The sequence below is a fragment of the Mastigoproctus giganteus genome, chromosome 3, assembly GCF_048544385.1.
Source record: "Mastigoproctus giganteus isolate SK-2022 chromosome 3, ASM4854438v1, whole genome shotgun sequence".
NCBI classification, from domain to species: domain Eukaryota; kingdom Metazoa; phylum Arthropoda; class Arachnida; order Uropygi; family Thelyphonidae; genus Mastigoproctus; species Mastigoproctus giganteus.
This window is the reverse complement of record NC_143577.1, coordinates 123,746,662-123,774,364: the sequence shown is the minus strand read 5'-3', so window position 1 is coordinate 123,774,364 and position 27,703 is coordinate 123,746,662. Positions and strand designations below refer to the sequence as shown.

At 38.9% G+C, this 27,703-nt stretch overlaps 1 protein-coding gene across 1 annotated transcript in view; it reads right to left on the bottom strand.

Moving 5' to 3' along the window:
• The window catches only part of LOC150088255 (intermembrane lipid transfer protein VPS13A-like), a 3,009,916-nt gene that overhangs the window by 565,160 nt on the left and 2,417,053 nt on the right, over positions 1-27,703 (bottom strand). Inside the window, exon 66 of the mRNA XM_090370087.1 lies at positions 12,727-12,878. Coding sequence (XP_090226213.1) covers positions 12,727-12,878 — 152 coding nt within the window. The remainder of the gene's footprint in view (positions 1-12,726; positions 12,879-27,703) is intronic.

Sequence of the window (27,703 nt, the reverse complement as noted above, 5' to 3'; positions counted from 1 at the left end):
AATAAACATGTTTATCACTTCTTGTCATAATATAATTCTCAGGGGTTCTGCTTTTGAGGAGGCAGAGTTGTCGACATCCAAGTCACACTCCAAGACCCTGCTAGAATCAGCCTTGGCCCAATCAACACTGCATTGTTCAACAGAAGGAGGGGCATGATGCTTAATGCTGATAAATTTGGCCCCTTCAGTCTTTAGCATATTACCTTGCTTTAAGACATTCTTAAATATTTTATGGGAACCCTTACTATCAGAATTTGAAAACCCATAACTGTCTTAAACAGGTTCGTTAAAAAACCCATTCACTGTATTTAATTCATCATTACTTACAAAAGGTCAAATCTCGGGAAGCTCTTGAATTTTAACAGTGGATTTCCTGTTTGTTTTGTTATCCTCCCCTGACACAGTATCTTTGTTAGCCATCATTATATTCATTTATGCTTATTAATCAAAATTCAATCATAATATGGAGTGCCAACAAAAACCACTTCTTTTAAGTTTAATTATATTTTCTCAGATTCAAACCCTAACACACAGAACAGTAAAGTCATTCTCATTAATAAAGTCCCCCCCCCCCCGTCTCTAAGCATAAGGAATTTTAAATTATAGCCAGATAAAATTTGAAGTGTTTACGCTGTGCTGTAGCACAGGGCAAACAATCAACTGACCATTAGAATGAAGAATGTTCCAACTGTCAAAATAAACTAATGTCTATAAATAGTTAAATACTATCTGATATTGTTAAAAATACACTGAACCCCACTACAATCCAACTCCATCAACAATATGATCACAAGAAAATCAAATAATTCTACTTAATACCACACTTTAAACATAAAATTCAGCATATAATAATGTGTTTAGCATAGACAGCAGCCAGTAGCATCACCCTGAGCAGGGTGATAGAAAAATTCCAGTAATTTACACAGTTCTGACAATAGCTACTCCAGTAAACAGAAGAAACATCATTTATTGAATAATCATTGCAACCATTAAAATTTCATGCAAAAATTATTAGCATTAGAGCCATATGATGCAAGAAAGCAAGCTAATAAAAAGCTTGCTTTCTATAAAAGCAAAGCAAGAAAGCAAAAAAAAGAAAAAAAAAAAAACACCCTTCCCATTTCACTGACACATTCGTTCCAAATGGTTGTCTAGTTCTGCTTGAATTTATTTAAGCTATCAACTTCCACAACAACAGATGGAAGTTTGTTCCAGCAATCAACTACCGGCTGGTTAAAGGCAAATTTCCACACATCAATTATACAACTGTCTTTCCTCAGTTTAATCAATGCCCCTTCAGGTTTGTAAACTGAGCAAGAGGAAGAATCCCATCAACATTCAGCCTGCGCAATCCACTGAGCATTATACACTTCATTCAGATCGCCTCAGAGGTCTAGTCTCCAGAAGGTGCAATTTGCAGAACTTAAGCCTTTCTTTGTAAGAGCAGACATTTGTTCCCCTCATCAAATCTTGCTGCCCTTCTCTGTATTCGTTCTAGCAACTCTACATCCTTCCTAAAATGAGGTTTCCAGATGTATTACCTCCTTATCCCTTCTTTGACTTGGTGCATTATGGCCTTAGCTGCCAATGTGCCATTAAAAACCAAATTAATCAATCCTTAACACATCTAGAAAAATTCCTGTATATCATTGACAAGACCCCATGACCTACTCTGGCAGCCTGTCTGCACTGCCCAGAAAACTTCATATCTGACTGCACAATTACCCACAGGTCTCTTTCATTCTCCACTACACTGAGTGTAACACCCAGTTGGAACATTTCTCTGAAGTTGCTGCTACCCATATGCAATATTATGCATTTGTCAATGTTAAACTTCAGTTGCCACTTCTCAGCCAATCTGCCCAACTTTTCCAGATCCCATTGCAGCAGCATACTGTCATCACTGTTATTAACAACCTGCAAACCTTTGTATCATGTGCAAACTTTGACATTAATCTTGATATACCTTCATCGATATCACTGATAAATATACAGAACAACAATGGGCCCGACACTGAACCCTGAGGGACACCACTAATAACATTAGTCCATGTAGAACAGTATCCACTGATTACCACTCTCTGTCTTCTCCCACTCAACCATCCTTTTATCCTTTGTAGAAATTTGCCCTTAATGCCATACTGCTCCAATTTGTAAAGTAGTCTTTCATGTACAACAGTATCAAAATCTTTTCTGAAATCCAAGTATATTATATGAGAATTATTTTTTGCATCTAGTTTCTTTATGACCACATTACAGTATCCAATCAAATTGGTCAGACAAGACTTCCCTTTAGCAAACCCATGCTGTGTCTGAATTATTGGTGCAGTCTTGTCTAAATGATCCTGCAATGCTTCTTTAACCAATGACTTCATTATTTTCCCTGGAACAGAAGTCAAACTAACAGGTCTGTAATTACTCATGTCTCCCTTTGATCCCCCCCCCTTTGTGAACTGGACGTACATTTGCACATCTCCAGCCCCCTGACTCCAAACTTTCCCTGAATTCAAGGATGCTCTCATAATTATGGCTAAAGGTTTGCTTACTTCCATTCCCACCTCCTTTAATATAACTGGATAGACCCCATTCACCCCAGGAGCCTGTCTTAAGTTTAACTTCAACAATTTCTCATTGACTTTGCTATTAGTTATTACAAAATCATTTATCTCCCTGTTAGAGATTTATAAACATCTGGCCTTCTCCTCCTCCTTGAATAACTGCTCATGTGTGAATGTTGATGCAAAATATTTATTTAGTGAGCTATCTGAGAATGATCATCTACAGTCAAACCATTGATATCAAGTGGACTAATCTGATTCATCCCCTTCCTTTTAGAGTTCATATAAGTAAAGAAGTCTTTGCTATTTTCCCTTTCATCCTTTGTCAAAAATATCTCATAATCTGCCTTCGCTTGCCTAACCTCCTTTGTGACTTGACTACAGACTAGTTTGTATCTGTCATAGGCTTCTGTGTCGCATGAAAATTTATATGCATCCCATACATTTTTCTTCTCTGCCACGAGTCGCATTAGTTCGTGTAACATCCATTTGGGCCTAAACCTAGAATAGTATTTCTTAGTTGGTACAAAAAGCCTAGTAGCTTCCAAAATTACTTCCTTGAATGCTTTCCATTTAGAATTTGCTGTTGGTAACATCATCAGGTAGTCTCACTGTATAGACTTTAAAAAATATCTGAGACCACTGTAGTCACCTTTATGAAAGCAAAAACCCTTCTCTTTACCAGTGATGGTAGTTACATCTTTAAGTAAATCTCACATCAGTATACTATGATCACTACCACCTAGTGGTTCCTTTATTTATACATTCTTAATGCATGAATAATCACTGCTAATAATTAGATCAAGGGTGTTACTCCCTCTTGTTGCCTCTCTAACATGCTGCTGTAGAAAAAAGCATCCAATAAATCAAAAAACTTCGCCAGAGTGCAAGCGACCAAACCACAAGTTCCAGTCTATATCTGGGAAGTTAAAATCCCCCATTATAAGACACTGATTTACTGGCCCACTCTATTTCTCTGTATAATTGTGTATTGTACTCATCAGAATCATTAGGCCTATAACAAACCCCTACCCTCATTTTTGCTTTCGCAGTCACACCAAACTGACTCTACATTGCAGTCCATCTATGTCAACTAGATGCACTTTCTTAGATTTTATGTGTTTCTTAACTAATAGCATAGCATAACCCCTCCTCCCTTCCTATCCTGTCTATCCTTTCTGTACACATTGTACTCCCCAAAATCCAATTCTGTATTCCTAATATCTGTGTGACACCACGTCTCTGATATCCCAACAATATCTGCCTTTGATTTTTTGACCCACACTTCAAATTTATCAAATTTATTTACTATACTCCTAGCATTGGTGTACATGCAAGTATACATGCACTTGTTCTTACTCTTAGTTACTCTAACACAGCACATATATTTACTTGTTTCATGACTTCCAGTGGTTCCTGAAATCCCCAGCAATTTTCTTTCCGGGCTGCTGCTCATTCCAATAGAGGAGCAGTGCAAGAATTTTTTCCACCTTTGCCTGCAGTTACTGTTAATCTATTAGACTGTAAATCCACCTCCCTAAGCTACAGTTTTCTGAACCACTTTACATTGCCTCAATAGCATCAGCAAATATTCTTGCACCCTTTCTATTTAAGTGTATCACATCCCTGTAGAAGCAACTCTGCTGTTAACAAGCGCAGACTACGCTGAGAAAAATTCAATTCTGGAGAGAGAGATTGAGCCCTGCACAATCTCTCCAGGGCCGAATTGATTGACAGGGCTCTCATCATATACTCCCTCCTGTCGTGTCTGTGTAGGATTGCAGACACTTTCAAATTTAACCCTAACTCATGACTTTTTTTCAATTTTGACCTGTACTTGCTAAATATATCTGCAGATCTCCTACACACTTAATGTCATTAGTGCCAATGTGTACAACAATATCATCTTTTCTGCCCTTAAAAGACGATATCTGCTCAACAACATCATCAACTTTTGCCCCTGGGAGTCATACCCTGGTCCTATTCCTCCTATCCTTTCTGCACAATGTATTTCCCGTTTCCCTGACAAATGAGTCTCCAACAATAACTAGCTCCTGTGGGAACAGCACATTCTCCCTTGAAGAATGTGCTAGTTGGTGCACAAGAGTGAGCTCTGGGTTTAGTTGGGCAGCTGAGAGCTTGATGGCCCTCCCATTTTAATTCCTTTGATGGCATCTATGCGACTCTTCAATTATGTTTAACTCTTTATCACGTTCAGATAGATGGGGGTGGAGTAATGCAAGAGTGGCATCACATAATTCATTAAAAAAAGTAAAAAATATAATAATTTTGTCAAGCCTTCTGGATTTTGGGAATCTGCATATGGGGTCCTATACTACATATTCTTATCATAATATTGTGATAATGAATGTGGAATTAAAGTTCTAGGAAATCAGAAGGGCAATGAAAGGGAGAAAACGGAACCTGCAGAGAATGAGAATAATAAGAACAGATGGATAATTAAAGTATAAATGCTAAATGGGTAAGTTTAAGACAAAATATAAAGAAAATCACTGAAAAGGAAATTGAGTTTATATGGCTATTGGGGGGGGGTAGCCTTAAGAGTACAGAATTATGTAATATAATATTAATAACACAATTATTTAGGATAATGCATAAGCAAGAATATTGTAAGACCATAATAATCATATCAAAAGAAAAGAAAAATAATGTAGCGAAATAAAAATATTTCAGAATTATAAGTTTGATACAGCATGTAGCAAAAATAATGCTAAGAATATTAACATTAGCATTAGTAGAGGCACATGATGCAAGAAAGCAAGCTTATGAAGCATCAGCCAAAAAAAACTCTCCCATTTCACCCCTCCTTTCATTTGAAATACCTGTCCAGCCCAGACTGAAATTTATTTAGGCTATCAACTTCCACAACAAAGGATGGAAGTGTGTTCCACCAACCAACTAACCACTGGCTAAAGGCAAACTTCCGCACATCTATCATACATCTGTCTTTCCTCAATTTGAATTTATGCCCTCTCAGGTGATTATTCTGAGCAAGAGGAAGAATTCCATCACCACTGAGCATGCTCAAACCATTCAAGGCTTTATATACCTCAATGAAATCACCTCGCAGGTGCCTAGTCCCCAGACACTGTAATTTGCAAAATTTAAGCCTTTCTTCATAAGAGCAATCCTCTGTTCCATTCACTAATCTCGTTGCCCTTCTCTGTACACGTAAAATGAGGCCTGCAGACCTATATACAGTACTCAAGGTGTGGACTGACCATTGCCTTATTATTATTATTAGCCATATAGTGCAAGGAAGCCTGAGGCTTATGCTGCACCAGCTAAAAAAAAATATTTCCAAGTTACCCAGAGAGAGAGAGAGAGAGAGAGGAGGGAGAGGGAGAGAGAGAGAGAGAGAGAGAGAGAGATGATGATGATGATGATGATGATGATATCCAGCTCAGGACCCTGGGTATGCTTAGCCCATATTCACCAAATGTGAGCCCCTGGAGTTAAATACAAGGGGATAATCACCTCCTTATCTCTGCTAGAAATATTCCTGTATGTCATTGACAAGACACCATGAACTACTCTTGCAGACCGTCTGCACTGATCAGAAAACTTCATATCTGCCTACACAATTACCCCCAGGTCCTTTTCATTCTCTACCACTATCAGTGTAGTACCACAGAGTTGATACATTGCTCTGGGTTTATTGTTTCCCATGTGTATTAGCATTAGCATTAGTAGAGGCATTTGATGCAAGAAAGCAAGCTTATGCAGCATCAGCCAAAAAAAAAAAAAAAAAAAAAAGTAACATAAATAAATAAAAATAACCACTTCCACTTCACCCCTCTGTTCGTTCGAAATACCTGTCCAGCTGAGCCTTAAACTTATTTAGGCTATCAACTTCCACGACAAGGGATGGAAGTCTGTTCCACCCACCAACCACCCGCTGGCTAAAGGCAAATTTCCGCACATCTATCCTACATCTGTCTTTCCTCAATTTGAATTTATGCCCTCTCAGGTGATTTTTCTGAGCTAGAGGAAGAATCCCATCAGCATTGAGCATGCTCAAACCATTCAAGGCTTTGTACACCTCTATCAGATCACCCCGCTGGTGCCTAGTTTCCAGACACTGTAATTTGCAAAACTTAAGCCTTTCTTCGTAAGAGAACCCCTTTGTCCCATTCACCAATCTAGTTGCCCTTCTCTGTACTCGTTCCAGCAGCTCTACATCCTTCCTGAAATGAGGCCTCCAGGCCTGTATACAGTACTCTAGGTGTGGCCTGACCATTGCCTTATACAAGGGAATAATCACCTCCTTATCCCTGCTAGAAAAATTCCTATATATCATTGACAATACACCATGAGCTACTCTTGCAGCTCGTCTGCACTGCTCAGAGAACTTCATATCTGCCTGCACCACCACCCCCAGGTCCCTTTCATTCTCTACCACTGTCAGTGTAGTACCACAGAGTTGATACGTTGCTCTGGGGTTGCTGTTTCCCATATGTAGTACTTTACATTTGTCAATGTTAAACTTCATTTGCCACCTCGAAGCCCATCTGCTCAACCTTTCCAAATCCTGTTGCAGCAGCATAGTGTCAGTAGTGTCCTTGACAACCCTGCCAACCTTCGTATCGTCTGCAAACTTGGACATTAAGCCTGATATACCATCATCAATATCATTTATAAATACAGAAAACAATAAAGGCCCCAATACTGAACCCTGAGGGACTCCACTAATAACATTAGTCCACGATGAGCAGTGTCCATTGATTACCACTCTCTGTCTTCTCCCCCTCAACCACCCCTTTATCCATAGCAGCAACTTGCCTCCAATGCCACACTGCTCCAATTTGTGCAGCAGTCTTCCATGTGCAACAGTATCAAAAGCCTTTCTAAGATCCAAGTATATAATATCAAAGTTATTCCCTGCATCCAGTTCTTTTGTGACTGCATCATAGTATCCAATCAAATTGGTCAGGCAAGACTTCCCCTTAACAAAACCATGCTGTGTCCTAGCTATAACTGAAGTCTTGTCTAGATGATCCTGCAGTGCTTCTTTCACCAGTGCCTCCATTAATTTTCCGGGAACAGAAGTTAAACTCACAGGTCTATAATTACTTGTGTCAGCCTTTGATCCCCCTTTGTGATTTTTGTGTAGTGATTTTTGTGATTTTTGTGTAGTACTTTAGATTTGTCAATGTTAAACTTTGCCACATCTCAGCCCATGTGCTCAACTTTTCTAGATCCAGTTGCATCAGCGTACTGTCATTAGTGTCTTTAACAACCCTGCCAACCTTTGTATCATCTGCAAACTTGCACATTAAGCTTGATATCAATATCATTTATAAATACAGAAAACAACATTGGACCCAACACTGAACCCTGAGGGACTCCACTAATCGCATTAGTCCACAATGAACAGTCCATTTATTACCACTCTCTGTCTTCTCCCACTCAACCATCCCTTTATCCATAGCAGCAATTTGCCTCGAATGCCACACTTCTCCAATTTGTGCAGCAGTCTTCCATGCGCAACAAAATCAAAACCCTTTCTAAGATCCAAATATATGATATCAAAGTTATTCTCTGCATCAGGTTCCTTTGTGACCACATCATAGTATCCAATCAAATTGTTCAGGCAAGACTTTCCCTTAACAAAACCAGGCTGTGTCCAAGCTATAACTGAAGTCTTTTCTAGATGATCCTTCAGTGCTTCTTTAACGAGTGCCTCCATTAATTTTCCTGGAACAGAAGTTAAACTAATAGGTCTATAATTACTTGTGTCACCCTTTGATACTACTTTGTGAATTGGGATCACATTTGCACATCTCCAGTCCATGGGTACTTCCCCTGAGTCCAAAGAAGCTCTCATAATTATGGCTAAGGGTTTGCTTACTTCCTTTGCTGCCTCCTTTAATATAACTGGATAGATCCCATCCATCCATTCCGGATGCCTTTTTTATGTTTATTTACAACAATTTCGATTTCTCCTCCACTTTCCTCTCAGTTATTACAAAATCATCTAGCTCACTGGCAGAGTTCAATTCACCTGTGACATTCCCCTCCCTAAATAACTCCTCATGTGTGAATGTAGATGAAAAATACTAATTTAGTTTGTTAGCCACCTGAGCAGGATTATCAAGAGTTGAACCACTGATATCAAGTGGACCAATCTGATTCATCCCTTTCCTTCTAGAGTTTACATAGGTAAAGAATCCTTTGCTGTTTTTCTTTGCATTCTTTGCCAAAGATTTCCCATAATCTGACGTTGCCTGCCTAATCTCCTTTGTGACTTGGTTACAGGCCAGCTTATATCTATCATCAGCTTCAATGTCACCCATTAATTTACATGTATCCCATGCATTTTTCTTCTCTGCTATATGCTATTAGTTCATCTGACATTCATTTAGGCCTAAACCTTGAACAATATTTCTTAGTTGGTATGTAAAGCCTAGTAGCTTCCAAGATTAATTCTCTGAATGCTTCCCATTTTGAATTTGCTGTTGGTAACATCATCAGTTGGTCCCATCGTATAAAATTTAAATACTGTCTCAGACCACCGTAGTTGCCTTTATGAAAGCAAAAACCTTTCCCTTTACTCTTGATGGTAGTTAACTCTTTGCGTAAATCCCACTTCGGCACACTGTGATCACTGCCACCTAGTGGTTGCTTTATCTGCAGATTCTTAATGCATGAAGAATCAGTACTGATAATCAGATCAAGAGTATTACTCCCTCTAGTTGCCTCCCGAACATGCCAATGTAGAAAACAATCATTGAATAAATCCACAAAAGCCTTGCTAGTGTGTGAGTGACTAACCCACAAATTCCAGTCAATATCTGGGAAATTAAAATTGTCCATCATAGGACTCTCTGATTTACTGGCTCACTCTATTTCCCTGTACAGTTTCTTATTATACTCATCAGAGTTATTAGGCCTATAACATACTCCTAATCTCAATTTTGATCTCCCAATGTTATGTCACACCCAACTTGACTTGACACTGCACTGTCCAGCGGTGTCGACTAGCTTCACTTCTTTGGATTTTATGTGCTTCTTAACTAATAGCATAACCCCTCCTCCCTTCCTACCCTGTCTATCCTTCCTGTACAGATTGTACTCCCCAAATCCCAGTTCTGCATGACACCACATCTCTGATATCCCAATAATATCTACCTTTGATGTTTTGACCAACATCTCAAATTCATCAAATTTATTTGCCAAACTCCTAGCATTGGTGTATATGCAAATATACATGCACCTGTTCCTATTCTTAGCTACCCTAACAGAACCCATGTGTTTACTTGTACCGCAATGACTCCCAGCAATCTCTGAAATACGCTGCATCTTGTTTTCCAGGCTGCTGCTAATTCCTACAGAAGCAGTGGAAGAATCGATGGAAGGATGGAGAAAAACATGGAAGGACAGCTTGTTTCAGGAGGGGGCGGCAAAAGATGCAATAGGTGTTGTGATAAGGTCAATGGAAAAACATCTGAAAGTGAACAAAGAAGTATATGTTTTTCAGGTTTGGAAAAGGCACTTTATTGGGTAAACTGGATTACATTATTTAATATAATGGACAGGATGGGAGAGTGGTGGGGTTGAAGGATAGTAGAATAATTAATGGATTATATTGTGGATAAAAGTAATAGTTGGGTAGGACAAGGTGACCCTGAGAGATGATATGGCCCTGGGGCAGATTATGAGGAGGCATTGAAGAAATTGGTTAAGAGGCTAAAGGAAAGTTGTGATTGGTTTGTGATGAGAATAAATATTGGCAAGACAAAAGTTATGAGAATAGGAAGAGAAAGGGAGTTAAATATCAAAGTATGGGAGAGAGAGAGAGATTTGGTAGATTAGGAATTAGTTTAAGGAAGTGTGGAGTTTGGTACTTTATGGAGGAAAGACATTGAACATTGAGATTACAAAATATTAGAATACTAGAAAGATGCTGGTATGGAGGAGGATGTAAAAGTTAAGACGGAATGAGAAAGTAGGAAATGAGGAAGTTTTGAAAATGGCAAGCAAGAAGAGATGTTCGATTGAGAAAGTCAGAAGGTAGGAAGAGAAATTGGATTGGACATAAGTTGCAAGGGTAGGTGTTGACAAAGGATCTGGTAGAGAGAAAAGTTGAGAGAAAAATAGACCAAAGGGAGGTTTTTTTTTTTTTTTTTTTTTATGAAAACCTCAAACACGAAAGGTATCAAAACCTATAGTACTTAGTACCGTGCATGGGTTGAAGGAGAAGTATGTTGGAAGGGGGATGCCGGAAACTTTGCTCTAGAGACTAAACATGGGTTTCACCACTTCAAGCCTCCAATAAGCAAAGTGGTGGTATTTCACCGGTTGATGAAAGTCATCTACCACCTACAAGTTTGAAGAAAAGAAGAAAGCTATGACTGATGAATTGACAAGAGATGGTGGATATGGGAGGAGGGACAGGGGGAAAGAGGACTGAGATAGGGAGATACAGAAGTGGTTGCTGAGTTGTTTGCTTGAAACTGCCATTGGCACAACACTGATGATGATATATAGACCAAGTTAAAAATAAGAAATCAAAGAGAGTACAAGTATTAATTCACACATTTTGCTAATCCCTCAATCATCTGTCTTGGTTCATACTCTGATTCCAGAGTGAACTCCAAAGTTCTCTCATGTATATAGAAACTCATTTTCAACAAACAAAAAAAAAAAAAAAAAAAAAAAGAAAAACCTATAAACAAACAACTGTGCCCACTTATTCCCACCCTGGAAAACTTTACCAGGGTCACCAAAAGAATTAAAATTAACACTTACAGTATCCAGAAAAACTTCCCTCAGATCCTCAGATTTCTTACAGAATGTCTTGCAAAAACGAAATAGCACCGTTTTGAAATATGGTATGGGATAAAGATATCAGCTATCCTCAATATCCCTATAAGACTGAGCAAAGAAAAAAAAGAGGTAGGAAAGTGATAGTAAAAGAGGGAGAGGAAAAGATGCCGTAGAAGAATGAAAGGGATAATTAGTTATAATTCGTATGAACTCAGAGCTCCATTCCCCAGCTGGGCAATGCGTCCCCCTGACGGGGACTGTTGTTACCCAGTCACTGTCCTGCAAAGATGATTAAGATCTTCCTCTGGTGCCGTTTCTGGCTCTTTAGCCTTCATCAGTAGGTAGATAGGCATACTGGTTATACCAGATGTGCTTTCCAGTTTCCAGATATTTCTATGGAATTAACCCTTCAGGGGCCCTTTATTGGTCCTGCTTTGGGACTATCTAGTGGCCTGTATGGCTTAAAAAAAAAAAAAAAAAATAGCACCATTTCAAAGCTGTTGGCCTATCATCAGTGGATGGGCAGGTACCATGGTGTTGCAGACTTGACAACCCAATTGTGAAGGTAATCCCACAATATGAGAGATGCCAAGGTGTACGTGATAATGTTTAAGTAAGACTAAATGCAACTAGGCATAATATTTTTAAGAGTATAAATTATCTATATAATATTGGTATAGATACACCATAGACAATTCTTAATGAAAAAACTATGATATTAGTGTAAAGGGACATAATTTCATCTGTATCTCATATTGTGCTCATCCTTCACAACGAGTTGCCATGTATTGCACTACCTCGAATAAGTAACACTTCACTAATACAGAAGACTACTGTTACTTATTCTTGATGAAAGGTCAGCCTTGAAACGGTACCATCTGGGTGGTGGTGCCCACTGAGAATAAGTAAGAAAAATTTTAACCCATGAACTTTGCATTCTCTCCTCTGTGAGCAGTGGTCAAAGAGGTAAGATTTGATTGGTCAGACTCTCATAATGTACTCTGTCCTATTGTGCCAGTACAGAATTGCAGACATGCATATTTTATCTTGTGACTTTGTTTAAACATTTCCCTATAAGTAAATCCTCATATCTTCTATTCTTAATATCACTGGTAACAACGATATCACTTTTTCTTCCCCTAAAATATGATAGCATTCTACAGCATCATTAACTTTTGCCCTTGTCAGACATACCTGGTCTTATTCCACCAATCCTTTTTTGAATAATATATTTCCTGTTTCCCTAACAATAGATTCACTGACAATACCTACCTCATGTGGGACCAGTGTTTTCTGCCTTGGAGGATGCAGCTGTGTAAACTTTTATATAAAAGAATTAATAATTATTATTCTGTAAACACCTAGAAAGTGTATTTACTTGACTGAAGTCATGTTTTGGTCCTCAGACTTGTGGGTAAGTAAGCTAAGTTCTATGAAAGGTTTGGGCCCCATACGCCGGATGACAGCTTGAGGAGTTGGCACAGGATAGAGAACTGTAGGAAACACTGCATCTGGTAATTGATTATCGACCTGTTGTATGAAAATTAATGGAATATTTCTCAAATAAAATGCATTTAAACAATATATGATTTAAAAGAATACTCTAGTAAATTATTGTTATTCACTGAGACAGTGAATTCATTAGTATTCATTAATGAATGAAAGATTAACACACATAGTATTATATTTTTTTTCTATTTTCATATTTGTAGTATTCTAATTCTCAGAAAATAAAAACAGAAATTTATAAAATTGGTTTAGATAAGAATGAATAGATATAATCAGAATTATTTAACTAAGGTATAAAACTATGAAATGTACACTGTGCTTTAAATTTAAAGTCCCCCCCCCCAGATTTTGGACTTTTTTTTTCTCATATTAATGGAATTTATTTCCAGTAATTAACAGAAGTAAAAAGTAAATAATTAATTAACTTGTTACCAACAAATTACAAATTAATTATGTAATAATATATAACATAATTATTTTTACTGGGCTGAATATATATCAGTACAAAATTAACTCAAATGTTTGTAATACATATTTCCTTCTGGATTTTAATAAAAAGTGAACTACAACAAGTATTTCATGAATCTTCTTAGATTTAAAAAATAAACAAATAGCAACATATATTTCACTTCATAATATGCAGTCAACATTTCTGTACTAAACTTACTTTTTATGTTTGCATATATATATATGTTAAGTGGCTATTGTTTTCACCATGTCTGTATCCATCCGCAATGTAACTGAGTAGTTGGATTTTCATGTAATTTTGTTTGAGCTTGTTAAAAATATCTGTTGAACCAAAGCAAATTTCATTTAAATCAGCCGATTAAAATCCAGCAATTATTATTTCTTTTTTCCATACAGTTTGTATGGAAAAAAGAAATTTATAGATGAAATGTAGTTTTAATGCAGTATTGTTAGCTTTAGACAGTCCATGCATACTGTGTGTGTGTGTGTTATATGTGTATTGTTATGCAAGACTCATGAATGTGATGTCACATGTGAAGAGATACAGGCACTCCTCTACTTACATACAATTGATTACGTACAATTCATAAATATGTACAAAGCACAAAGCTTCTCAAAATTAATTAAAATACTGTATATCAAAAATTTATCGACAGTTTTGAACCATGCACGCAAAGGGCCAAAATCAGTTGCCATGTTCAGAGACACAACTGTATTGTGAAAATATCATAATGTGAACCCAATAACACATTGTTTTTTGGTAAGTGGCTTCCAAGACCGGAAGTTGAAATTTTAGCTACATAACTAAACAAATTATCTCTCTTAAAGGTAATTTTTATAATGGAAATTGTATTATAAAAATTTATGTCAAATAAGCACAACACAAAAATCACTTTTAACTAAAGGATGCAAAACAAATGACATGGCAAACATGTTCTGCAAGATTAGCTCATGGTGTCTTGTCAGTGATATATAGGAATTTTTCTAGCAGGGATAAGGAGGTGATTATCCCCTTGTATAAGGCAATGGTCAGGCCACACCTTTAGCATTAGTAGAGGCATTTGATGCAAGAAAGCAAGCTTATGCAGCATCAGCCAAAAAAAAAAAAAAAAACCACTTCCACTTCACACCTCTGTTCGTTCAAAATATCTGTCCAGCTGAGCCTTAAACTTATTTAGGCTATCAACTTCCACGACGAGGGATGGAAGTCTGTTCCACCAACCAACCACTCGCTGGCTAAAGGCAAATTTCCGCACATCTATCCTACATCTGTCTTTCCTCAATTTGAATTTATGCCCTCTCAGGTGATTATTCTGAGCGAGAGGAAGAATCCCATCAGCATTGAGCATGCTCAAACCATTCAATGCTTTATACACCTCTATCAGATCACCTCGCTGATGCCTAGTCTCCAGACACTGTAATTTGCAAAACTTAAGCCTTTCTTCGTAAGAGCACCCCTTTGTTCCATTCACTAATCTTGTTGCCCTTCTCTGTACTCATTCCAGCAGCTCTACATCCTTCTTGAAATGAGGCCTCCAGACCTGTATACAGTACTCTAAGTGTGGCCTGACCATTGCCTTATACAAGGGAATAATCACTTCCTTATCCCTGCTGGAAAAATTTCTATATATCATTGACAATACACCATGAGCTACTCTCGCAGCCCGTCTGCACTGCTCAGAGAACTTCATATCTGCCTGCACAACCACCCCCCAGGTCCCTTTCATTCTCTACCACTGTCAGTGTAGTACCACAGAGTTAATACGTTGCTCTGGGGTTGCTGTTTCCCATGTGTAGTACTTTACATTTGTCAATGTTAAACTTCATTTGCCACCTCTCAGCCCATCTGCTCAACCTTTCCAGATCCTGTTGCAGCAGCATAGTGTCAGTAGTGTCCTTGACAACCCTGCCTACCTTCGTATCGTCTGCAAACTTCGACATTAAGCTTGATATACCATCATCAATATCATTTATGAATACAGAAAACAATAATGGACCCAACACTGAGCCCTGAGGGACTCCACTAATAACATTAGTCCACGATGAGCAGTGTCCATTGATTACCACTCTCTGTCTTCTCCCCCTCAGCCACCCCTTTATCCATAGCAGCAATTTGCCTCCAATGCCACACTGCTCCAATTTGTGCAGCAATCTTCCATGTGCAACAGTATCAAAAGCCTTTCTAAGATCCAAGTATATAATATCAAAGTTATTCCCTGCATCCAGTTCCTTTGTGACTGCATCATAGTATCCAATCAAATTGGTCAGGCAAGACTTCCCCTTAACAAAACCATGCTGTGTCCGAGCTATAACTGAAGTCTTGTCTAAATGATCCTGCAGTGCTTCTTTAACTAGTGCCTCCATTAATTTTCCTGGAACAGAAGTTAAACTCACAGGTCTATAATTGCTTGTGTCAGCCTTTGATCCTCCTTTATGAATTGGGGTCACATTTTCACATCTCCAGTCTGCGGGTACCTCCCCTGAGTCCAAGGAAGCTCTCATAATTATGGCTAAGGGTTTGCTTACTTCCTCTGCTGCCTCCTTTAATATAAATGGATAGATCCCATCCACCCCGGGTGCCTTTCTTGTGTTTATCTTCAACAGTTTCTCCTCCACTTTACTCTCAGTTATTACAAGATTTTCTAGCTTACTGCTACAGTTGAATACACCTCTGGCTTTCCCCTCGCGAAATAACTTCTCATGTGTGAATGTTGATGCAAAATATTCATTTAGTTTGTTAGCTGCCTGAGCAGGATCTTCAACAGTTGACCCATCGATATCAAGTGGACCAATCTGATTCATCCCCTTCCTTCTAGAGTTTACATAAGTAAAGAACTCTTTGCTGTTTTTCTTTGCATCCCTTGCCAAAGATGTCTCGTACTCTGCCTTTGCCTGCCTAACCTCCTTTGTAACTTGGTTACAGATCAACTTGTATCTATCATACGCTTCTGTGTCATGTGTTAATTTGTATGTATCCCATGCATGTTTCTTCTCTGCCATATGCCTCATCAGTTCATCTGACATCCATTTAGGCCTAAACCTTGAACAATATTTCTTAGATGGTATGTAAAGCCTAGTAGCTTCCAAGATAAGTTCTTTGAATGCTTCCCATTTTGCATTTGCTGTTGGTAACATCATCAGTTGGTCCCACTGTATAGAATTTAAATACTGTCTCAGTCCATCGTAGTCGCCTTTACGAAAGCAATAACCCTTCCCTTAACCCTTTACCCCTAATGGTAGTTACCTCTTTGAGTAAATCCCACTTCAGCACACTGTGATCACTGCCACCTAGTTGTTCATTTATCTGCAGATTCTTAATGCATGAAGAATCACTGCTGATAATCAAATCAAGAGTATTCCTCCCTCTAGTTGCCTCCCGAACATGCTGATGTAGAAAACAATCATCCAATAAATCCACAAAAGCCTTGCTAGTGTGTGAGTGACCAGCCCCCAAACTCCAGTGAATATCTGGGAAATTAAAATCTCCCATTATAAGACTCTCTGATTTACTGGCCCACTCTATTTCCCTGTACAGTTTCTTATTATACTCATCAGAGTCATTAGGCCTATAGCACACTCCTACTCTCAATTTTGATCTCCCAATGCTTATGTCACACCAAACTGACTCGACACTGCACTGTCCAGCGATGTCTACTGGCTTCACTTCCTTGGATTTTATGTATTTCTTAACTAATAGCATAACCCCTCCTCCTTTCCTATCCAGTCTATCCTTTCTGTAGACGTACTCCCCAAATTCCAGTTCTGCATTCCTTATATCTCTGTGACACCAAGTCTCTGATATCCCAACAATATCTGCCTTTGATGTTTTGAGCAATACCTCAAATTCATCAAATTTATTTACTAAACTCCTAGCATTGGTGTACACGCAAGTATACATGCACCTATTTCTATTCTTAGCTACCTTAACACAACCCATGTGTTTACTTGTACTGCAGTGACTCCCAGCAGTCTCTGAAATATCCTGAATCTTGTTTTTCAGGCTTCTGCTCATTCCAATAGAAGCAGTGCAAGAATCTCTTTGACCTCTGCCAGTGGCTACTGTTAATCTATTCGTCTTTGTATCCCCCCAAGCTAGCAGTTTTCCGACCCACCTAACACTGCCTCGATAGCATCAGCAAATATTCTTGCACCCTTTCTATTTAAGTGTATCCCATTCCTGTAGAAGCAGTCTCTCCTGTTAACAAGTACAGTCGAGGCTGGAAAAAATTCTACCCTTTGAGCCTTGCACAATCTTTCCAGGGCCGAATTGATCGACAAGGCTCTTATCATATACTCCCTCTTATCGTGTCTGGGCAGAATTGCAGACACTTTCAAATTCAACCCTAATTCACGGCTTTTTTTAAACAGTGACCTGTACTTGTTAAGTAATTCTGCCAGTCTCCTACTCTTGATATCATTAGTGCCAACGTGTACAACTATATCACCTTTTGTGCCCTTAAAAGATGATATCTGCTCTACAATGAAACTTGAAAAGGTTAAAGATACACTCACAACTGAGAACTAGTTGCATATGGGCAAATGCCCAGGTGGCAACTAGAATAAGCACTAACTCAAATGACAAATGTAGAAACATACAAATCCTAATCCAATATATATATATATTTTTATATATTTTTTATGAAAATCCCAAACATGAGTGGTATTAGAACCTATAGTACTTAGTACCATGCATGGATTGAAGGTTGAGAAGACAAAAGAAGATACTTATTGACATTAGACTTCAACTTTTGTAGATTGTAATATTCAGGAAATAAGTACATGAAGAAAGGTTGTTCCAGAAAATGGAAGTTTAATGAATAAATGAGGAAGAAGAAAAGTTTGTTCTACGAGTGGTTGAAGTTGGACAGTAAAAGGATGGTGACTGGTTGCAGCATGTGTTTGGACTGCTTTGGAAGAGAGAGTACAAATTATAGAAGCCAATTTACAAGAACAGTGCCCATGGAAGTATCTGTAAAAAAGGCGTGCAGCAGAAAAAGAACGTCTATGACACAGAGTGGAGAGACTCTGTTAGACATGAGTCATTAATTAACCTAACTGCCCTCTTTTGAATGGAATGTAGAAGCCTGAGAGAGTTTTCGGGGCACTGCCCAGAAGTGGGATCAATATCTCATGGTATGGTGGATTTGCGATTTGTACAGCATGTAGAATTGTTTGGAAGAAAAGTAATGACAAGAGAGAAAGAGAAAACCAAGTTTTTTAGATGCAGAGGAAGCAATATTTCAAATGTGCTTACACCAAGAGAGAATTAGAAGTCAAGGTAATCCCCGAAAGAGATATATGAACCTGCATGGAAATCAGAGTGTCATTGAAGAGAAGCCTAGCAGCAGAAGAATCGTTTCTACAAGGTATTAGACAACTTAGTTTTAGAAGGGTTGAAATCAACTAAGTTATCTTTGCCCCAATGGAGAATTACCTGGAACTCAGAATTTCAGGAACTGGTAGTGGACATTTGAGAAGTTGAAGTTGTGCAGGGCAAGGTTTCTCAAGCTGGAAGGTGGAATGCAATTTGCTGTCATCAGTAAAACTATTGATAGGATTTCCAGTAAATGGAAGAAAGTCATTAATATATAAGAGGAAAAGAGTGGGGAAAAATAACCTTGGGGAACACCAGCATTAGTGGAGAAGTTAGAAGACAGAGTCATCTACCATCACCCGCAGTGAGCAGTCAGAGAGAAAACCAGTTAACCGAAAAAACAAATCATATAAGAGAAGCTTATTTAGAAGGCCTATATTTCACAAATAATCAAAAGGCTTTGAAATGCCAAGAACTGCTTGAGTTTCACCAAACTTTTTCAATGAATTTGTCCATAGATGGGTAACATAAGCCAGAATACCAGCAGTGGATTGACACTGATGGTATCCATACTGGCAGTTGATCAGATGGAAGGTTTCTAAATAGTTTAAGAGTTGGCAGTTAATTGATTCCTGCATTACTTTACATAGAATAGAAGTATGTGCAATAAGATGATAATTATATGGGAGGGATTTGTCACCCTTTTTAGGAACTGGCTGGATATGAGCAAATATCCAACCAGAACAGAAAACACCTTTGGAATCTTCTTCTTCTTTAATGCTGCCGAATGGTGTTTGCGACTTCGTTTTGATATTGTTCTCTGTGTAGCGCTGCGTGTAGAATTTGTGCTGTTGTCATGTGAAGCCAGGTGTTGATGTTATCTAGCCATGCCATTTTCGGTTTGCCTGGGCATTTCTTGCCTTCGATCTTCGATCTTTCCCTCCAGGATGAGTGGTAGTAGGTGATATTTTTGTTGGTTCCTAGCGATGTGACCTAGGTATTTGCATTTCCTGCTGATGATGGTTTTGAGCAGGTCCCGTTCCGTGTGCATGTCCTGCAGGACCTTTACGTTGGTTATCTTGACTGTCCACGGGATTTTCAGCATTCTTCGGTAGAGCTACATTTCGAAGGCCTGGAGCTTTTTTGTAGTGGCTGATGTTAGAGTCCAGGTTTCTACACCGTAGAGCAGTACTGGCCAGATGTAGCATTTCAATGTGCATAATTTGAGCATGATGTTCAAGCTTCTGTCGGTGAGGAGGGTTTTCCACTTGGTGAATGCCTGCCTTACTTGTTCAATTCTGCTTTTGATTTCGGCCTCATGGTTCAGCTGGTCATCAATGAGTACTCCAAGATACTTGAAGCGGTGTATTTGCTCTAATTTTTCATTGTTTAGTTTGATCGTGATTTTGCTTGCAGTCCTGCTGACCTTCATCACTTTTGTTTTCTTTTTGTTGATTCGTAGCCCCCATGCTTGGCTTTCTATGTCCACTTCGTTCAAGATGGTCTGTAAATCTTGTTCTGAATCCGCTATTAGTGCTGTGTCATCGGCATATCTTAAGTTATTGATGTAGTGTCCGTTAACTTTTATGCCGATGTTCTTGTCAGCCAGTGTTTGATCAAAGATCATTTCCGAATAGATGTTAAAAAGAATGGGAGATAATGGGCAGCCTTGCCAGACGCCTTTTTTTATTGGAATTGGGTCTGTCAGGTCGTTGTCATAGCGAAGCCGGGCTGTTTGATTCCAGTAGAGAGTTGTAATAAAGTTGATATCGTTGTTTTCAAGCCCAAGTTTTCTCAGTCGGTCAATTAGACAGTCGTGGTCTACTGAATCGAAGGCTTCCTTGTAATCAATAAAACATATATACACGTCTTTTTGATGTTCATAGCACCTTTGTAGCAATATTTGTAAACAGAAAATTGCTTCTCTGGTGCCTAGTCCCCTGCAGAATCCGAACTGTGTGTTTCCTAGTGCACTTTCGCACTTACATCTTATCCTTTGCTGAATCACCTTGAGGAAGACTTTTAGCACCTGGCTCATTAGACTGATCAGCCTGAAGTCTTCGCATTTCCGGCTGGTAGCCTTTTTTGGTAGGGCCACGAAGATGGATTGGAGCCATTCGGATGGAATGTCGTTGTTGTTGTAGATTTGATTGAACCATTTCGTTAGTTGTTGGATGTTGCTGTAGTCTAGTTGTTTCAGCAGTTCCACATGAATCTGATCAGGTCCACAGGCCTTGCCTGGTTTTGTTATTCGGATGGCATGTTCCACTTCAGATGTTAATATGTGGAGATTGTCTTCCTGTGTTTGTTGTTGCGTTTCTGTCGGTTTTCTGTTGGTGCCAAACAGATTGTATATATAGCTCTTCCAAGTGTCGAGTTTGGCTTGTTTGCTTAGTATAGGTTGATTGTTGTCCATATATAAGCTTGGGATAGGAGCCGGTTTGTAGATGTTTCCAGCTTCTTTAAGCTTCTTGTGCAGGTTATAGTTGTCATTTTTCTTGATTAGGTCTTCGATTTCTGCACACTGATCTTCCATCCATTTTTCCTTCGCCTTCCGGATTTCCTGTTTGATCTTTTGTTGTATTTCTTTGTAGGTCTAGGTCTAGTATGTTCCATAGATCCATTAGGTCTAGTATGTGCTGGGTCATCCACCGTTGTTTCTTTTTCAACGCCTGATGTCCTAGCAGGGTTTCTGCTGTTTCATTGATGCACTGTTTGAGTGAACGCCCAAACGCTTGCACATCTGTTGTTACTGCTTTGATCGATCTGATTGTAGTGTTGAGATGAAGCTGTACTTGTCGCCTGTTGGCGTTGTTCTTCAGTTTCTCCAGGTCGATTCTTTTTGTTGTGCTTGTGCGTTTGACTGCTCGTAGTTTGAGATGTAGCGTTGCTATTACTGGGGTATGGTCTGATGATATGTCAGCTCCAGGGTAAGTTTTTGCCTTGAGGACACTTGACTTATATCTGACGTTGATTAAGATGTAGTCAGTTTTGTTCCTGACGATATTGTTGTCAGAGTCTTGTGGTGAGGTCCAGGTGTATAGTCGTCGAGGTGGTAGTTTAAACCAAGTGTTAGCAATGCTAAATTTTTCTTCTTGGCAGAACTGGACGAGTCTGTTGCCTCGTTCATTCCGTGTCCCCAAGCCATGTTCTCCGACAATGTTTTGTAGCTTTCCTTGACCGATTTTGGCATTAAAGTCACCGAGGATGACCGTAATGTCGTGCTTCTTCAGCGACTTTAAAGTGTTGCTTAGCTTGTCGTAGAACAATTCAATTTCTTGATCGTCTTTGTCCGCTGTTGGTGCGTAGACCTGGAGCACATTCAGGTTGATCTTGTTGCCTGCTAACTGTAGTAGTGCGATTCGTTCCAATATTGGGGTGAAACTGGTGACTTTGTTGGCCAGTTGTTTGTGGACAACGAAAGCGACGCCGTACGTCTGCTTGGTGTTCTCTTCTCCTCCGGAACAGAAGACGTGGTGGTCGTTTGATATAAACTTCTTTGTTCCAGGCCATTTGGTTTCACTTAGCCCAAGTATGTTGATGTTAATGCGTTCCATTTCTTGTAAAGCATTGGCTAGTTTTCCTGGTTGTAGTAGGCTTCTAACGTTCCATGTAGCTAGTTTCAGAAAATTCTTCGACACAAGCTCGGAGATTCTTAGCACCCCTGTCCCATTCAAGGGACGCCGAAACTCGGGGCCGTGGTTTATTTTGCTTGCTATCATTGAAGTTTTTAAGGGAAGGATAATCCAAGTAGTTTCTCATTGCTTTCTTGGATCACAATTTAGTTGAAAAGGTCGTGTGTGGACCTTTTGAAACGGGTTTCGTCTGACGTCTCCATTGAAACCTTTCCGCCATGGGAGGCCCTTCTGGGAGCATATAGCTCCCGACGGTATAGCTTTCAGTTTCTTTAACGTACGCAAACTCTCTCGCCACGTTAAGGCACCGTTTCTCGAGAGAGATCTTTGGAATAAGAAATTGAAAAAAAAAAAAAAAGCAACACAGAACAGGAGTAAGCTCAGGAGCACAGGTTTTAAGAACAAGTAAAGAAATAGCATTAAGATCTGGAGCTTTTTTGCATCAGAATTGTTCAAAATCATCCTGACATTCTTTTGATGGAAGATCACAGGAGGCACTGAATTTACTGGGAATGGTGGGAGGTGGTTTCCCAAGATCATCAATACACAAGTTGGAAGAAAAATAGGATGCTAGTAAGTCAGCATTATCTCTGGCTGAAAAGGCAATAGAACCATTTGGTTTCGACAGCGGTGAGAACAGAGATTGGAAAAGCTGTGGCCAATAGCTTTAGGAATAGACTAGAATGCTCAAACTACCATTTGGACAAGAAGTTTTCTATAATTGGCCAGTTTGAAATCCAGTTTGGACTGAATAATAACTGCTTTACAATTGTTGTCAACTTTGGTGTAGGGAAAAATAAACCTGGAGATTTGGATTTTTATTTTTCAGATGGAATATTCAACATTCTTATCTTGAACAGCCTTAGCACATTTATTAGAGAACCAAGGTTTAGATCAGTAGTTTTCAGCCGGGGTGCTACGGTATCTTAGGGTGCTGCAACAACATTCCAGGGGTGCCACGTAATTTGGGTTTAAGTTACTTAAACTTATTTTTTTTTAATTTATATATTTATTTCATTATAAAAAGGTGTATATACAGTCGATTCAGGTTATTTGGGAACACATCGGGACTAGTGCATTTTGGCCCGATTAAGCAGCTATCCCAATTATCCTAAGTTTCATGTAAATAGTTAAAAATACAATGGATCCCCGCTTTCCAATTGGTTCACTGTACAATCAAATCACGTTACGATGGACTCACCATAGTAAAGTATCGTTCACTATATGATGTGTAGTAAGCGGCGATCATTGGGATCACGTTTGTGAATTGAATTTTAATTCTATTAAACAGTGATTCTAATTAGCGAAAATAGGAGGAATATTATCCACTGGCTATAAAAATATTAAGCACAAATTAAGCTATATTAAGCTATATTATGCACAAATTTACCATATATAAAGAACACGGCACACAATTATTACCTTACCAATTAAAAAATTAAATGATACGTGAAAATCGGAAGAATATACGTGATAATCGGAATAATTTTAATACCTACTGTAATATGTACATACTAACTAGTTGACATTTCTGTTCACTGACATTTGTGAGTGGGGGTTAAATTTTAAAACAATAAAAAGATAAGCAATCAATAACAAAGAACATGGCACACACAACTTGCAAGTAGCGTGATATGTGCAAGTGAGAATGGAGTAACAAGTTACGAAGCTTTAAAAATAGTAATGAAGAGAAGGATCTGAAAATAAATTTTTTTATATGATTGACGATTTCATGGAAGTGCAAACACATTTCCCATAATAACCCACAGAATTGCAGCTGTCGGTATTATCGCAAATTCAATAAGATCGAGTTTACTATCCATTTATGATATATTGCACTAACAGAAAAGCCCAATAAACAGGTGACTGCTAATTGTTTTTATTGTTTTATGGTTGTGACCTCCAGAAATCCGACCGAACCACTCCAGTGCTGCAGTCTCCTGCCCCAATTAAACGGCATGTTGTCCAAATTAAGTGAAGTAAACCCTGGCTATTTTCTTTCTTGATTCTGTTTTTTAAGATTTGCCCCAAATAAATGGCTGCCCTGATTAACTGATGGCCCTAATAATCAGAATCCACTATATATTCAGGGTGTCTCAAAAATACACGGCATAACTTCAGGAATGAGCCCCTCATATGTAGACAATAAAAATATTTTATATCAACGTAGTTCCAAAAATGCTTGGTTTCCGAGTTTTGAAGGTCTGCCTATGACACTTAACTGTTCACATCACCTTATAGTAATTGTTCAAAATGTCCACCTTCTGCCTGAACACAGGCCTCACATCGACGTCTCATGGACTCACAAAGATGATGCCAAATTCCTGGCATGTTTCGTATTGTCTCATAACCTGCCACAATTCGATTGCGGAGAGTTTCCACATCAGCTACCAAAGTCGAATACACCGATGACTTTATGCTATTTGGTTTTTAGGAGCATTAGCAACTAAGGTGATATTGCTCCGGGAATATGCGGTGGTCATTCCCTGACCTTTCCGCATCCTCTGTATTTGGTGGTGACGGGCTCGAACCCTAGTCTAATCAAGAAGCGTGTGCTACGCACTGCTGCTCTTTCCCACCTGGCTACGGAGGCGCCCATCCAATGACTTTAAATGGCCCCACAAGAAGAAATCTAGTGGATTTAAATAAGATGAGAATGGAGGCCAGACAGTTGGTCCACCCCTCTACTTCACGAGTCGTAGATTTTGGTTCTCCTCTGTCGACAGCATGAGGCGTAAAGGTCCCATGTTCACAAAGGCGGTGATGGGTACCTTCGAACGTTTTCCTGTCTGGACATCTTCGTTCTGGGAACCTTTCGTGGTATAAACGATGAGCCCCCAGAGCATTGCTGTCCTCCAAACCATACATATCCGCTTGCTCCTGATTTGAGTACATGGTCGGAATGGAAAACTACCAGATTCTGTCTGTACCTTGTGATGAAGGAAATCACATGCGGGAGATAAAACATTCCAGTTAAAAACTCAGGAACTATGTTGACATAAAATATTTCTATTGTCTACACATGAGGAACTCATTCCTGAAGCTATGCCGTGCATTTCTGAGACACCCTGTATGTGTATGTATATATATATATATATAGAGAGAGAGAGAGAGAGAGAGAGAGAGAGTCTGATCTAACAGGCAGAAAATTGAGTAGGGGTGGCACAAAATAAAATAAATTACTTAGAGATGCCGTTATTAAAAAAAAAAGGTCGAAAACACTGGTTTAGATAAAGGACAACATTTTAAGGTGGAGTGGGGAATAAAGGATTTCATCCCTGCAAGAATAATTTCAGTGAGACTATCTCAGCAACTGATGACATCAGAAGATTTGAAACAGTAATCTGACAACAGTAATCTGACAAAGGGAAAAGAAATCTCGCAGATCATCCGATTTTGCATTCTTGACATAATTATCATGTTTCACATTAGCATTAGCAGATGCATATGATGCAAGAAAGCATCAGCCAAAAAAAAAAAAAAAAAAAAAAAAGATTCCCATTTCACCTGTCCATTCTATCCAACTGTTTGTCTAGTTCAGCCTTGAAATTATTTAAGTTGTCAACTTCCACAACAACAGATAGATGTTTGTTCCAGCAATCAACTGCCCGCTGCCTACAGGCATATTTCCACAAATCTATTCTACAACTGTCTTTCGTCAATTTAAATTTATGCTCCCTCGGGTGCAGAATCTGAACAAGAGGAGGAATCCTATTAGCATTCAGCTTGCAACCCATTCAAGGCCTTATGCACCTCAATCAAATCACTATGCAGGTGCCTGGTCTCCAAACTATGCAATTTGCAGAATTTAACCATTTAATGGTAACAGCAACCCATTGTTCCACTAACTAATCTCGCTGCCCTTCTCTGTATACTCATTCCAGCAGCTTTACATCTTTCCTAAAATGAGACATGCAGACCTGCATGCAGTACTCAAGGTGTGGCCTTACCATTTCCAAGGGGGTAATCACCTCCTTATCCCTTCTAGAAAAATTCCTATATATATCACCGTCAAGACCCCATGAGCTACTCTTTCAGACTGTCTGCAGTGCTCAGAAAACTTCATATCTGGCGGCATAATTATCCCCAGGTCTTTTTCATTCCCCCACTACCCTGAGTGTAGTACTGCACAATTGGTATATTGCTCTGGGATTATTGCTACCCATATGCAGCACTTTGCATTTGTCAATATTAAAGTTCAGTTGCCACCTCTCAGCCCATCTGCTCAACTTTTCCAGATCCTGTTGCAGTAGTGTACCATCCTTACTGTCATTAACAACCCTACCAACCTTCGTGTCATTGGCAAACTTGAACATTAAGTTTGATATAATTTTATCAATATCATTGATGCATACAAAAAACAACAATGGGCACAACACTGAACTCTAAGGGACACCACTAATAAAATTGTCCACACAGAGGAGTGTCCATTGATTATCACTCTCTGTCTTCTCCCATTTCCTTCATCCATAGCAGCAACTTGACCTCAATGCCTCCAACTTGTACAGTAGTCTTCCATGTGCAACAATATCAAAAGCTTTCCTATAATCGAAGTATATGATATCAAAATTATTTTTTGCATCCAGTTCTTTTGTGATAGCATCACAGTATCTAATCACAGAAAAGAATTTCCCGTAACAAACCCATGCTGTGTCTGAAGTATTACTGCAGTCTTGTCTAGATGATTCTGCAGTGCTTCTTTAACCAGTACCTCCATTAATTTCCTCAGAACAGAAGTTAAACTAAGAGGTCTGTAATTACTCGTCACCCTTTGATCCCCCTTTGTGAATTGGGGATGCATTTGGACATCTCCAGTCCATGGCAATTTCCCCTGATTGCAAGGAAGCCCTCATAATCATGGGTAAGGGCCTGCTTCCTTTCTTCGCTGCCTGCTTTAATATAACTGGATAGATCCTATCCATCCCATTACCCTTTCTTATGTTTAACTTCAACAATTTTTCCTCCACTTTTCTCTCAGTTATTACAAAATCATTTAACTCCCTCTTAGTGTTTGATAAGCTTCTCTCCCTCACCTTCATACAGAATTCCTCATGTGTGAATGCAGATGCAAAATACTCATTCAGTTTGTCAGCTACTTGAGCAGAACCATCGATATCAAGTGGACCAATCCGATGCATCCCCTTCCTACTAGAGCTTACATAAGTAAAGAAGTCTTTGCTGTTTTTCTTTGCATCCTTTGTTAAAGATTTCTCATCTGCCTTTGCTTACCTAATCTTATTTTAGCATTAAATCAGCTCACCCACGAACCATAAGAACAAGTACCCACTGCAACCAAAACACTTACAAATCAAAACAAAACAAATATTTACAAAAACTGCTATTATATTACATTAAATTATATACATATAAAAAACACCAAAACCGTGACAAAATCCCTGAGACAAAACACACCAAAACAAACCAGATCA